This window comes from Botryllus schlosseri, chromosome 10 (genome assembly GCF_051294905.1).
Source record: "Botryllus schlosseri isolate E-star chromosome 10, Bs_hap1, whole genome shotgun sequence".
NCBI lineage: Eukaryota > Metazoa > Chordata > Ascidiacea > Stolidobranchia > Styelidae > Botryllus > Botryllus schlosseri.
The window spans coordinates 26,542,082-26,557,935 of record NC_137245.1 but is presented as its reverse complement, the minus strand read 5'-3'; the positions used below and the strand labels follow the sequence as shown (position 1 = coordinate 26,557,935).

General features: G+C 40.0%; 1 protein-coding gene across 1 annotated transcript; it reads right to left on the bottom strand.

Moving 5' to 3' along the window:
• Positions 1-140: 140 nt before the first annotated feature.
• LOC145447773 (sperm-associated antigen 7 homolog) lies at positions 141-6,007 on the bottom strand. The gene is made up of 6 exons (XM_080326038.1): positions 5,523-6,007; positions 4,788-4,944; positions 4,312-4,374; positions 4,001-4,100; positions 3,256-3,409; positions 141-1,702 (listed from the first exon to the last, which is right to left on the bottom strand). Exons 1-6 carry the CDS (start codon positions 5,599-5,601, stop codon positions 1,608-1,610), a joined length of 648 nt encoding a protein of 215 aa, XP_080182164.1. The 5' UTR covers positions 5,602-6,007; the 3' UTR covers positions 141-1,607.
• Positions 6,008-15,854: the final 9,847 nt, after the last annotated feature.

The following is a 15,854-nucleotide window of genomic DNA, read 5'->3' as shown; positions in this document are numbered from 1 at the left end:
CTTTTTCTGTATCAATCGAGTGTACACACAATGTAATTCTTGCAATACAGCAAAGTGCAATATACGAAATTTGATCTTGTCTGAATCTGATGTGGTCGAGCAGGTGTGTACATAACTGGAAATTGTCAACAGTCGCAACGTGGAGCCACATAATTTATTATCAGCTGCGTGAAAAATGTAAATGTAAGCAGTAGAAAAGACGCGAATTTCATACCTTGAAGCATCAATTTGTCATTGGCAGTCAATGTTAGATAATATTGGCTGCAGAGTTTTGAGGTAACGTTCACAATTAGCACCTTCACTGACATAGCTTGAAGACAACATTTCCGAAACAGCTTTACAGCCATCTATGCTTGGGTATGAAATGCACTAGAAAAAGGCCGTATCTGGACAATTGCGAGCATAGGCAGTCAGTAGCAAAGTACTTTTACAGTCCTTGAGTACATTTTGCTTCTTTGCACTACTTTCTCAGGTGGTTATGATTTTGGAGTACTTCTACTTGAGTTTTTTTATGCAAAACTAGGCCTAGGATACTTTGTTACTTGGAAATTGCTACTTCTACTGGTGTACAAACGATAGGGTTACCATATTTTTGGATCCGGAGAAGACAGGGTTGTAATGACCCTACACGAGTCGCAATTTTTTGGTGACTTGACATGAGTCATTTGTTCAAATGTGTAAAATGACACGAGTCAAATATTTGTATTGACACGACTTGTACTCAAGTCATATGACTCGAGACTAGGACGGCCAAGACAGATACTTCATTGTAACTTCGAAGCATAGTAAAGTTACCACGTCATTGGTATTTCGTCTATCAGTCCTGATACCTGGAAAATAGGACCAGAAACTGTCAGGACTGAGGAAAATTACGATATTATGAATGCCAGCCATCCTGTATCACTAGATCAGAGTTGAAAAGAGTGGGTGGAATCGGATTGAGCTCAAAACTTGGACTTGACTCGGTGGCGAATTGAAAATGAGTCAACTCAAAACCATCAAAGTGAGATTGACTTGTGACTTGGTTACAACCCTGCTTCTTACAAATCACAAAAGTCAGATCACCAGACTAGGGACTGGTGATTTGAAAATTTTTAGAAGAAATCCTCTTGTGTTGACTAAAAAAAAAAGATTATTTTTCCAGTCCGACTCCCAAAAGGCCCGCACGAATGTCCTAATCACAGGTTTCGCGTCATTTATTGCGTTTTTTTGGTTATGCCTGTCCAGTGGCCTAGCTGTGAAAGCTATAAAGAACATATAGTAGGTAACCCGAACTAGTTTGACCACCTCTGTAAGCTATAAGAAATAATTCAATATTTCCAATGTATAATTTGCAGATTATAGTTCTCAGACTCTATGCCTTGATGACCAACAATGATAAATTTTTCAAAGTATGATATCGACTCGATATTATCAGGCCATAATAACCATAGTTGGGAGCATATTATAATTTTTCAAGTTGGAACCGCAACTGCCCCCACGATGGAGCATCAACCATTTCGTCCCTGACACTGGGACGATTCCTGCATTTCCTACGATAGTTAGAATCTCGAGGATTTGTAAAATAGACGATTAAAAAAATTGTTAATCACAGTGTCGCACGGTGTTCAGCTATCTTCGCTGGTTTTTTGCCTTTTTTTCTCCCGAATCTCGTTCATGGTTTGCTCGATGGAACGAACATCTCGTTTATTTCTGCTCGGCACTGAAAGAAAGAGACTTTTTGTCATTCTTCAATTTTTTAAATATTTTTTACAGGGTTGGAATGACTCGACTCGAGTCACAATTTTTCATCGAGTCGAATCATTTTCTTGAACATAGAAAATCACTCGAGTCAACTTATGTATAGACTCGACTTGTACTCGAGTCATTCCGCATGACTCGACCAAGTCATATGACTTGACACCTTCTATATTACTTTTTCAAGTCTCATATATCAGGACCGAATAATTAAAAAATATGCCCAGACACTGTCTTTTATCTGTTTGAATAAACATGTTAAGAGTGAGAAAAATAAGTATATAATGAATCCAAGACCTTTGATATCACTCGGGGAGTTTTACAGAAGTGAGGTAAACCCGACTCTGACCCCAGTCTTAACACTATGACCTAGACCAGTGGTTCCCAACGTGGGCGATATCGCCCCCCAGGGGGCGATTTGGCGGTCTAGGGGGGCGAAAATAACGAAGGGGCGAAAACGGACGAAGGGGGCGATGGCGCGTTAAAACGGCTATATTGGAGTCGGGACCATGACTACCGCACCCCAAACCCCCCAATTGAGGTTTCGAAATCGAAGGAAGCCCAAAATTATTTCGTGAATTAACATGAATGATAGAGTAATTTTTAGAAATTCATGCAACTCTTTCAAAAATTTTTCGCGTCGCGTGCGATTTAATACTTTCATGTATCTTGATGTAGGAGTCCCCGTCATCCAACAAAAATACGCATGATTTAGGGAAATGGAAGACTTCGGCGTCGGCCATTACTGCGCCACGACGCACCAAGACATGAAGTTAGAGGCCATGTAACAGCCGACTCCGAGAAGTGTGCCAGAACGATCAGCAGCGAGAAGACCTTGGCCGAAAAGGAATGCCCTTGTGCTGACCGAAAACTCCGACATATATACATACATATATGTTTAATTGTCCTGGCGACCTTAACCCTACAGGACAAATGCCATCCCGCAAGGAAAAAATTATTTGCCAGTAAAGAAATACCAATATGAAATCATGTGCGTCTTTTAGTTTGGTACGTTTTGGCGATTTCCATATCTTCTGACATTGCAGATATAAGGAGGTCACGAAATAGCATCATGTAAAGAAGTCAATATAACAACGATCCCACCTGAAGATGTTCAATTATTATTTAGGGGTTCTACCTTTTCCAACATACCACATCGACCATATTGACCGATTCAAACATGAATTATATAAATTTATCGACGAAATACGGTGACTCACCAAACAGTACATGAAATAGGGTATAGCTGATATGTAGCGACAAAAAGTCCACTGGCTGAGGGGGTCTGGGGTTTGGTTTATCACCCCATGGGGCCAAAGACCAACATTTTTTGGGGGGCGATGATCGGTGTGGAGCTTCAAAAGGGGGCGATGAGTCGAAAAAGGCTGGGAACCACTGACTTAGACACAGACTTGACTTAGCGGTTAATTGATAGTGACTTGACTCAACTCGAGTCAAAACTATGACAGTAAGATTGACTTGTACGTTGCCTGTTTTAAATCACTTTCTTTAACTTACCCATCCCAAACGAAGCGTTAACTTCTGTTTTTCTGGCGGCGTCTTTTGCAGACGACGTGCCTATCAGGTGCTTGTACTTGTCTCTGTAGTTACTTGTTGGCTCCACGGCCGGCTTTGGTCTGTCTGCCTGAACGACTTGTTGAGGTGGAGGGTCCTGTGTTTGGGAAATATTCATGCGATAAGAAATAGTTCACTCGAGGATAAGATACTATATAGACATATAGAACTTCTATATACAATTGAATAATATATTGATATTGAAATGAACCCAAACATTTTTGGCTGACACTCGTCAGGGGTAATCATCAGCAGCTAGTAGAGAATTGAAAAAAACATTGCATATCAGCAATCGTATCACAAAATTTGACGTCACCATGAAATTTCGAATAAGAGTGCGTTCAATGCACTATTTTTAGATGGTACACGAACTCCTTCTGTCAGCACCGACTTGATTGGCTTATTTCGATAAAAGTCAACTCCAAGGCACCCAAACGAAAGAGTGAACGGCCTCTCCCGAGGATCATCCAATAAATGTTTACCAATGGCAGCATACGTTATATATTTCGAAATCAATTTAAAATTTGATGTGTCATTTCTATAATTAAAGAAAAAGCATCAACTTCGTGCATTTATTGCTATTGAGACATAAAAGTGTAATATATTCGTTTGAGAACCACTGTCCCAGATTACATAATGCATAACCGGTGTTCGAAAAAAAGGTACTACCGTATATAGAAAATCGTACCTCTATATAGCTCTTTTCCGGATCAAATTTTTCGCCTCTTTTATAAGCGGCTATCTCTTCGTCGGAGGGCGGAAATTCCTTTTTAAAAATCATAATGAACCTAAAAATAGTCGCCGGGTTAAGAAGACGTTCGCAAATCTCGAATTAACTGTGAATCATTTTCAACAATCCAATCCTTGAATAAATCAAATGATATAGAAATTCTTCGAGGTGCAGAATTTCAATATGCAATGAATCAGCAGTATTTGTCAGCAACACATAGAGAATCGGAAAGAGCACTCCATATCAACAATCATGCAGTGAGACGAAACCTGCCAGATTCTTCTTTCCCGAAAGCTTGAGTGATCAGGCCGGCAATGTCGGCAACATCATGTCTGAAATATCACAAATGAAACACATTGCGTCAATTTTGCATCGCAATGACGAAGTTACGCATAACACTATTTGGTGGTCTTTAGTTGTGGATTTTGAAATGTGAGTAGTTCTAGATAGGTATTAAACAAGAGGTGGTAGAACAACAACTAGAAATAGCTTGTATCGAAATCCTCCCATTTTATACTCAAAACCTCGTCCTTTTCAAAATGCCAATTCTATCTCCAACATTTCTTGGCTCCTTTGTAATTCTGTAATTTGTGTCATCAGTTATTAGTTGGTTGTGTTTTAGCTATAATTTCCGATTTTTAAAGGCCGTTAGCTTTAATTCTAGTTGCCCATTTTGAAAGCCCTGCAGTTTGTACAATTCTCATGAGTTCTTAACCCCTAAAAAATAGTAACGAAAAAGTCTCACACAATCGTTCTTTGCAGTTTGTCCATCGCTTCAAATTGGTATCGCGTCTGTTCGGAATCGTTGACGAATTTTGTGATTCGCTTTTCGATATCTTTCCGAAATTTTGCTTTTTGCTTCCTCTCTTCGTCCTGCAGTTTCTCTCTCTTTTCTCGCTCCTCTGAAAATAGGTTACAAGATTTTCTGATGTGGGAACATTGTATTTCTGTGTTACCATGCCAGTACCGTACTTGGCTCTTCCAAATTATCAAATTATTAACTATGGTATGGCGTGAGACGTGAGTGATGAACACCTTTAGAATCGGTGTCCTGTGCTCACAGCCTCACACATGTTTTATTTTTTAATTATTTTTTATTGAATTACTTTACTTGGAAAATCATAGCTGCTCACCTGATATATCAGGCAAAACAGGCCAGCTATTCCAATCAGGGTGATGAATCACTGGCTAGGTCACGAAATTGTTAGTTTGCCTAAAAAAACACTGTAGGCCTACGCCAAATTTGGCTCAATTCTGATCAGTGGAAATGATTACAATGAGAAATTTCGAAACAACAAAATAGCCAATGACAAAACGTCGTGTTCCAGGCATGCTTGAAGCGAAATTGATGCCTTTTTCACATGTTTTCATCTTGATTCTTGAGATGTGTATCAGTGTACGTGATAGCATTTGCGGATAAAGATATTGCTAATTAATGAAAAACATTTTTGAACAGCCCTAACGGACAGTTGACACTCACGTTTCTCCTTCTTCTTTTGCTCACTTGACACGGACGGAGGCTTCTCCATATTTCCGAGAATTGATCCAAGTAAATCCATTTCAGAATTTGGATAATTGTTTAGAAACTTAGAAAGAGTTGCCTGATATTATTGAAAAATTATTTGTCGTTAATTTTCTGATATCTCCCAGGTTTGGTGAGATTGAGTATTGGGGTATTTTTCGCTAAACATTCGGCAAAAAATCGCCGTAACCCTGATCCATCGCAATTAAAAAATCACAACCTCAGCGCACTCTGCACGATAAACTTCTGCAGTTTTTGTGAAGGGTATTTCCCTTTGGGAACCTTAATTTTGAGCGGGATCAACGAGTACGGTGGGATCGAGGTGGAAACGGCGAGACCAAATTGCTATAATTGTTCCGTTCAAGGTTGCCTACGTTTTCTTGTCTCTCTTGAGGATTATTATGTCTCAATTTATATCACTTTACTTTATATTCCACCCTTCCGGTCATTGGTCATAAGTCTTAAACTCACGAACACAACCATATTCCAAGTCATTTCGACACACTTCTATCTTTTCATTTTCATTGTATCGCAATCTTGTAGTGCTGGGATTTGATGAAATTTTATTAAAAGGATGATCATAATCAGCGCTTCTACCCCTGTCTATCTTTTCAATACATCGCTCTATCAAGTATGCCGAACCTGTAGTGTGGAACAGCATCTCGCCGGCTATCCGATAGTCAACGAGCACATCCTCATTCAATTTCTACTGAACCAATGCTAGGCATCCCACAAGAATACTGGACCTCAATGGCTCAATCTGACACATCGACCTCGCCTAGCAACACAGTCATGCATCATTCATTTTCGTCGCCCATTTTATGTTATTATTTTCTTCTATACGTAGGCGAAGGTGTGTGTATGATTAAAATACTACTCCAAGTCGTTTACGCCCCCTCCCATCTTTTCATTATATTGCAATATTGTGGTGTATTGAAATGATGAAATTATCATTAAACTGAAGCTGTTTCATCATAGCCTTTATAAATCCTATGCTTTTACTATTTTCGTCCACTCGGGAGGGGACACAATCAATGTTCCCTCTAAGCTGCGCACGTGCGCAGTGCTGACAGGGTCTGTGCGCACAGAAAATCTAAGTTGCGCACAAAAAATCCGAAGTGATGACCTTTATTTTAGTCGTTACGCACTGTTGTCCAATAAGGGTCTGCGCAGTGAGTTGGTGAGTGTGCGCAGACTCGTCAAAAATTAGGGGGAACCTTGGACACAATGTACAGTACGATACACAAGGAACGTTGTGATGAACAGATAGACAACTCCAAGTCGCTTCGACGCCTTCCCATCTTTCATTGTATCGCATTTTTGTGGTGTATTGTATGTTTACATTCTATAATTGAACTGATAAAATTGCTAATAAACCAATGATGATGAGATAGTATATTGTTTATATAGTTCAGTGGGATAATGTAGCAACGGTCAGGGCGACGTAGTGATTGAAACATTTGTCACAGACGTTCATCTCCGTTCCGTTTTGCTTTACAGAGATACATTTTTCATTTCGATTTTATATTTCCTGATTTTTTGTGGCAATGGCCAGATTACCGGACCACGACTTAACATCGACCTCGCCCTCCGCCACATGCCACCCCATTTTGTCGCTTGCGAGTTGCGTCTTATATTATCTGCATTACTTTTCATTCAGTGTGCATGCCTCTTATTTACTTCGCCTAGGCTAAGGTGGGTGTCTGATCTTAATGGCTACTCCAAGTTGTTTCGACACCTTCCTATCTTTTCATTGTATAGCAGTCTTGTGATGTTTTGAAACGATGAAAATATTAATAAACCTGATTGATTGATTGATTGCATACTAGGGTTGTCCAAAATTTGGAAAATCTCAAGAATGATGGGTATCAATGTCTTATTTTATAGATTATTGATAAAAAACCGCAATGAGCCTGGAATAAGCTCACAGGAACGTCGTTAAGATTTGTCGCAAAGCGTTTGAAAGTAGCTACCGACGAGTGGGCGTGCCAGCGACCATAGAACGGCAACAAGACTAGTAATCACGAAATCACGGCTCTCGATTGGCTAATCGGCTATGCTTCAGTGATCACGACGGTAGTGGCTTGCTGATCAGATGTTAAAGGAGTCTACTAACGGCGGTGATTCTGTAAGCGCATTGTAGGTTGGTTGGCAGATAGTGATTTAAGATTGATTCAGGACATGTTCAGTGACTAGATATATGATGATGAACAAACAACAGCTACTTCACACAAACTTAAAAGCATGACTGGCTTACTGTGAAGGAAACCGCCGTAGCCTACATGTCTGTTTTGACCGATGGATAGCACAGAACATGCGGAGAAATATTGCAAAGGCGCTTATGCAAGATGCGAACGAATTTCTTGTCTCAGAAGAGATGCATCATAATTGAATACAAATATAAAGATTAACAATGACACTACTTGGTCTGATCTTATTAGGCCCCAGTCGTGCTGTATAACTCAAGTCTTGAATGCTCTAAGGATTGGCTGAATCACTTTTATGCTGGGGACTTATTGAACTCTTACAGCAAAATGAATTCACTCGTAAGTGTTGTCAAAGTCGTCAATGATGCCGTAGAAAGAGGTGTAGAGGTAAGCACAGACTATGCTGGATTGCTGGTATGACCAGCAAAAATACAGTACATCTTAGCATGTCCTGAGGAAATCTTGAATCATTACCAGCTGTAACACTACAAATGCTGGAATGTAAAACGAGCTTAAAATGCAATGAAGCAGTGCGATAGTTACATTTCTTCGTGGTTCCACTATATAAGCTATATGGTCGGCCAATATAACATCTTCTGAGCAGATAAGATTTTGTGCGGCATCCATCTCACGTATGGTGTGCTGTACCAGTTTGCGATGACTAATATACTTTACTTACGCCCAGTCTGACGTATTTGCAACCATAACTAGGTATTTCTTGGATTTATATCTAGTTCTAAAATAGCACAATCATTCGCCGCTTTACCTCTGTCATGCCTGCAATTCTCTAAGGCTAAGTTAAGCTATACAATCAAACTGTCTTTTTAATGGGCATAATAGCATAGTCTGTGCTTATACCTTTTAACTCTTTGTGCGGCATCATTGACGACTTTGACAGTCCCCAGCATATACGGCTGATTCAGCCAATCCTTAGGGCATTCAAGATTTCAAATATACCACGACTGGAACCTAATAAGATCAGACAAAGTATAGTGTCATTGTTAAGTTTTATATTTGTATTCAATGATGATGCATCCCTTCTGAAACAAGAAATTCGTTCACCACTTGCATAAGCGCCTTTGCAATATTTCTCCACGGGTCATGTGCTATCCATCGGTCAAAACAGACATGTAGGCTACGGCGGTTTCCTTCACAGTAAGCCAGTCATGCTTTAAGTTTGTGGGAAGTAGCCGCTGTTTGTTCATCATCATGTATCTAGTCACTGAACATGTCCTGCATCAACCTTAAATCATTATCTGCCAACCAACCTACAATGCGCTTACAGAATCACCGCCGTTAGTAGACTCCTTTAACAACTGATCAGCAAGCCACTGCCGCCGTGATCATTGAAGCATAGCCGATTAGCCAATCGAGAGCCGTGATTTCGTGATTACTAGTCTTGTTGCCGTTCTATGGTCGCTGGCACGCCCACTCGTCGGTAGCTACTTTCAAACGCTTTGCGACAAATCTTAACGACGTTCCTGTGAGCTTATTCCAGGCTCATTGTTGTTTTTTATCAATAATCTATAGAATGAGACATTGATACCCATCATTCTTGAGATTTTCCAAATTTTGGACAACCCTATTGCATACATTGGTATAGCATCGTGGTTACCAACAAATCTGTGATGACACTTAGAGGTCGACCGATATTTATTTTTACAGGCAGATATCGATATATCGGCTCACTCACAAGGCCGATACCGATATCATAGGCCGATATTAATATGGGAGGAGCACAGAACAATTTCACCAAAAATATTATATATTAGGATGGCACTTGTGCATGCCACAGAAAGCTGAACAACAAACGACAAAACTGAAATTGAGAAGAATTATTGCTTAATTGTGCATGCGCACATTCGATGAAATTTGGGATAACCCAAAATGCAAAATACGATACAGAATGGCAGATCACTCCAGTAGAGGTAGATTGTAATGCTGGAAGCATATATAGTTTCTCTGCATGCTCACCCAGCTAAACTCGTCCTGCAAGGGTAAATCTGTCATATATCGCCCTTTGCGTCGTCGATTTCTTGAGATTGAGAACACGGAGCATTGAATTTCCGAAATTTTTGAATTTTTTTTAAATATAAAATTTCGGCCGCGTAGGCCGATATCGATATTCGGGAAAGCTCTAAATATCGGCCTCGATAATCGGCCACGTCGATAATCGGTCGACCTCTAATGACAATACTTGGGTCTGTTATGACCTTCCTGCCTTTTCGCAGCAACCTTGGCGTGCTCAAATCAATCTGACTATAGATGACTCCGTAGGTAGGGGAGACCGGGGTTAGTTGTTATGGGGGAACATTGTTACAACATCAATGATTTTTCTTTTGCCGGGAGATGGCGCACCATTTTTACACAGTTTACTCGGCTGGTTGGAGAGTACGTTCTAACGAAGCCTGGCTTGCGAACTGTGCTTGAATAAAGTTTTATGCAGGAAAAGGTATATTGAGGGCTATAAAGTAAAACTTTTACTAATCAAGTGTCGCTGGTGCATCAGTAGTTGCGTGCGACCTATATATGTTTAATTTATATCGATAGAAAGGGGACGACCTGAAGTTTAGTTTCACAGTTGACTTTGTGCTGTTTGTTGGTTATGTAAGGCGGCAAGTAAGCTTAAACAGGCCATATTCGGCGGGGGCACATTTTTACGGATGTAACAACTAGCCTCATTCTTTGCTTGAATATTTATGATGTGTGATTGGCATTATTTATTAATGAAATTTCATCCATCCTGATAGGGTTAGCAATATTTCAACCAAAATCTTTGTGCAGTGACATTGAAAGCCACACTAGACCTACACTACACTGAGTAAGTGATGAAAAAGTTGAAGACGGCTTGGATTCTTCTGCAATTACTTATGAAAATGTATTCATTAACCTGCTCCTATCTTGTAGATTGATTCTGTTGTTTAACTATATATTCTCTGCGATTATGGTGAGGCATTACAAAAAGAAGACCAAAAGAGGCACTACATCTATAATGGTTATGGAAGAAGCTGCAAGAAGAGTGATTAATGAAAAAAAATCTATTCGCACTGTCGCCACTGAATTTGATGTAAGTTTCTAGTGGGTATTTTGTTTATTCTTTTGCAGTCAACTTGACTTACAATGACTTTATATAATTGCAGATCAATTTTATGACACTGCAAAGATTTTGTACCAAAATACGATCTGGAGGACAACCATCTGTTGGCTATGCAAAACCAAGAGCTGTTTTTCGTAATGACCAAGAGCAGCTTCTGGTTAAGTACATCAAAAGAGCATCCGAGCTGTACTATGGTTTAACACCTGATGATGTAAGGAAGTTGGCATATGAGTATGCATCAATCAACAGTGTTCAAGTCCCACAAAATTGGCTCACGAACAAAAAGGCTGGACCAGATTGGTTTACCTCCTTTTTACAAAGACATTCCAGCCTATCTATTCGTACACCTGAAGCAACGAGCCTGGGCAGAGCTACAAGCTTTAACCGCAGCAATGTGGCACTATTTTTTCGAAATTTATCCCAGGTGTTGGATAAGTATCAATTTGAATGCCAGGACATTTATAATTGTGATGAGACTGGTGTCACTACAGTTCAGAGACCCAACAGAATTGTGGCAAAAAAGGGATCAAAACAGGTTGGCGCAATAACATCAGCAGAGCGAGGTGTTTTGATAACCATGTGCCTAGCTGTGAGTGCGAGTGGAAACGTTGTTCCGCCACAGTTTGTTTTTCCACGGGTGAATTTCAAACCGCATTTCATAAAACATGGTCCACCTGGATGCATTGGCACAGCCCATCGATCAGGGTGGATGACTGGAGAAAATTTTATGGTTTTCATCAAACATTTTATCAAAGTTGTTCGATGTACAAAAGAAAATCCTGTGTTACTTTTACTTGATAATCATGACTCGCATACGTCCATACATGTGATTGATTACTGCAGAGATAATGGAGTTGTGTTGCTGTCGTTTCCTCCTCATTGCTCCCATAAGTTGCAGCCTCTGGACAGGAGTGTCTACGGACCCTTCAAGAAGTACTACAATGCTGCTTGTGGGGCATTATTGAAGACCAATCGGGGTCGTCCAATGACAATGCTTGATATCCCAGAAATTGTGAAGCAGGCATTTCCATTGGCAACAACCCCAGCCAATATTCAAAAAGGGTTCCAAGTGGCTGGGATATTCCCATTCAATGATAATGTATTTGCAGATGATGAATTTCTTCCAAGCTACACGACCGACAGACCCATGCCAGAAGAGGAAAATATGCCAACAATAGCAAATATTGATGAGAATTCTGCTGATTCAAGCAGCGCTGTAAATGCACCAGGAGAATCGGAAGAGACTTCTACTTCAAACAGCAAGGCATGCGCACCGGAAAACTCTGGAGAGCCTGCCACATCAAGTAATGCTGTTGGTACACCAAGATCAATGGAGAATACAGTGCCGAGTTTTCCCACTGGTATCAAGACGACACCGGAGATGATTTGGCCTTTCAACAAAGCCGCACCCAGGCAGAAAAAAAATGGTGGGAGAAAGAGGCGCCGTTCCTCCATCTTAACAAGCACTCCTGAACGACATCGCCTCCAAGAGGAGCACTTGGCGAAGGAAGCAAAAAGTTCTAAGATTGACAAAAAAAAAAACAAAAAAAGAAACAAAAAGAAACCTAGCTTTCACTGACAAAACAAACACAGATGCTAGTAACAATCATTGCCTACTGTGCCATGACACATATGACAACTCTAGGTCTGAGGAAGTATGGGTCAAATGCAATGAATGTCAAAAGTGGGCGCATGAAGCATGCAGTGATCGCTCTACACCCTACGTGTGTGATTTTTGCAAGGACTGAATGACTTTTTTCTTATTTTGCTGTTTCGTTTGATTTTTCTTTCGTTTCGTTCTCAATACACATGGTTACAACAATGCTTTTATTGTGGATATAGAGTTTTCAGCTGACAATTTCAATGTAACAACTTGCCTCCTCTCCAGTCACAACTTGCCCCCATCTCGGGGTAAGTTATGACAGAAAACTCACCTGTTTAAAATGCAAATAGTTCCAAACGTATAAGAGCTTGAAGTTCCATTCTACTTTGTAAAAGTAAGTGGGTGTTAAGTGAAGACTGTGTAACAAAATCATTTGCGCAAGGCGAGTAGAAAAGCCGTGAGGCCAGAAATGGACAAAATCGTAACAACTAACCCCGGTCTCCCCTATATAGCAGAGATGAGCGGATTTGAAATTTCTATGTCCTAGTCCAATCCAAATCCGAAGCTTCAAATCCAAATCCATGTCCTAATTAGGGCTGGGCAAAATCGAGTACCTGAGTGATTCGATTCTGAATCACGTATTATGCTTCGAGTCGAGTATTCGAGTATCACTCATTATGACGTCACAACAACATGTACTATGTTAAAGTTCAAATATGTACCTTTTATGCCACTACAAAGAACATAACGCATGTTATCCATCACATTAAAGATACTAGGTATTTTTTCAACCATAACGATTTCATTGCTCTTCTGGACAATGTTGCGGGTTGATCATGACTTCGTAAATGTGTTATTTCCAGTAACGTTCGAAGCTTTGTGCTATGTCTCGTATACTGCGACACGGCCAATCAAGGTTCCAGGCTTCCTCAGTGGAAAATAGTGTCAAAACTATAATTCTCGTTCGTAAATTAACTTTCAGTTGCGAGGAGCGTATAATTTCAGTACTCGAAAAAATCGTGTTTTACTACTCGACTCGAATCATCCAAATTAATACTCGATTCAGATTCGAGTACTCGAATCATTATGCCCAGCCCTAGTCCTAATCCAGAAACTTTGTATATTCCAATCCTAATCCTGATCCTAATCCGATATAAACTTGGAATTCCTCGTAAAAAGCCCACATCTAATGGTCATCTAATGACTATATTTATGTAAAAAGAAATAAAACGCATAATGAGCGTCAAAGTACATGAAGTAACTTTGGTAAGACGAATAACCTCTTCGCTATTCGCCGTGATACTGTGTCTTATTTTTCCTATCGTTCGTTGGATTATTTTAATTTAATTTTATTTTATTTTATATTTTTTCATTAGTTATCGACTGTGAAAATTGCCAGAGGTGGTCAAAGTAGTCATCGTCGCTACTCAAGTAGAAGTAGAAGTAACGCCGAAATTTCTACTCAAGTAGAAGTAGGAGTGGTGGTTCACAAGTAAGTAAGTAAGTAGGTATTCTACGCTTATTTTTGCCCACAAAACTGAAAACTGTCAAGTAGAAGTAGAAGTAGTGTAAAATCATAACTACTTAAAAAGTAGTGTGAGAAGGCAAAATCTACTTCAAGTACTTCAAAAAGTAGAAGTACTTCGTTACTGACCACCTCTGAAAATAGCTCCTGTCCCGGGTGGCTCGGCTCTGAAGACTATGTCATATCGAGCCTCCCGTCTACCTTGCATGTCGCATTTCACTGTTACATTTTTTGTAGTGTTATGTTGATATGTAATGTATACGAATAAAGATTCTCTCTCTCTCTCTCTCTCTCTCACAGGACATCAATCTCCCAGAAAATCGGTAAATCCAATCCAAATCCTAATCCGTTCACAAAAAAATCTCCAATCCTAATCCAATCCAAATCCGACAAAATTTCACAAATCCTGTATTTTCAAATCCTAATCCTAATCCACGCTCATCTCTGGTATATAGCTCAGTGGTAAAAACCAGTGTTGGGATGACTCGAGTCATGACTTGACTCGAGTCCGACTCGAGTCACCTTTTTCGTATGACTTGACTTGACTCGAGTCACTTTGCTAAAATGACTCGACTTGACTTGACTCGGTGTATCAGAAATGTGGATTGACTCGTGACTCGGAGCAAAATTCACGAGTCAATTTCAAGTCATCAAGTAATCGGTGTCGCTACCAATCACTCTATCTTGCATATGTTCGCATTGTTCGCGAAACGCTGATGTAGCCCTGATGTAGCCCTCACAAATAAATTGACAGCAAACGCAGTGATCGAAGCTTACAGCTTAGTTGTCGTAAACTAGTATGAGTAATTTATAGCAAAATATCTATTTCTGTTCCATGTTCGTACCTTAACGAACCCTCTTGTTTTATTGAAATTGAATTCGAATATAGTTTATATAGTCGATCCTCAATCATTGGTGCAGGCTCAAATTGTATCATATCAATTTGTAAATGGGTAATGTGTGGCATCTTATCAATTCATTTCTCTATTCTCTATTTTGACTGGTAACTATAAACTGAGGCTATGCAAGTACTTACGTGGTTAGCAGTTCTACGTATATGTGAGCGATACAGCGCCTTCCTGCGTGTATATTCAACTCTATATTCGTTAATCGCTTGAAAATCAATGACCACTCAATGTGTAATTCAGACAGCTAGCAAAATGCCATGACGTAATCATGCCTCATACTTCGCAAAGGTAACTTGAGTTGAATTGTGACTTGACTCGTGACTTGACTTGACTTGACTTGACTCGACTTGACTCGAGTCACCTCCGAAAATCGAGTGACTTGACTTGACTCGAGTCACCTTCGAAAATCGATTGACTTGACTTGACTCGAGTCAAAATGTGCAATGACTCGAAATGACTCGTGACTCGAGGGTAGTGACTTGATCCCAACACTGCTAAAAACTGACTGCGTAAAATGATAAAATAAATAACCCAATCATCGAGCTCCAAAATTAAACGCTGCAATGAACAAGTGGGCGTGACGTGATCCGTAAACAAAAGAGGTGTTTCCCCAGTTTCCTAGGAATCGTCTGAAAAATATTGGAAGAAACGTGGGGGTGAATTTCTCCGTAACATTCGCAGGTTTGCAATCCGTGTAGTGAGAGTGGCTGGGGTGTGTTAAACTTGAACATAAACGTCTCTGGTATCGGCGATTTCATCGCATACATTGCGGGACCAGCCAATCATTGACAAATTTTCCACTCGAACTCGTCACTGTAATCCAGCAATCCTTTAGCTTCGCGTCTTATTACAATATGAATATAGTATTCAATTGTATGTCTTTCAATGATATTGGCCATCATTCTATTATAGAGATCTATTTGTAATCGAATTGCACTTTGTGTATGGCC

Bases quoted from the DNA above. Each gene is read 5' to 3' on its own strand.
- LOC145447773 (XM_080326038.1), bottom strand. From the start codon at position 5,601: ATGGATTTACTTGGATCAATTCTCGGAAATATGGAGAAGCCTCCGTCC. The intron at 4,375-4,787 runs GTGAGACTTTTT...GTGATATTTCAG, and splicing joins AAACTGCAAAGAACGATTGT to ACATGATGTTGCCGACATTG. The intron at 1,703-3,255 runs GTAAGTTAAAGA...TCTTTCTTTCAG, and splicing joins TAACGCTTCGTTTGGGATGG to TGCCGAGCAGAAATAAACGA.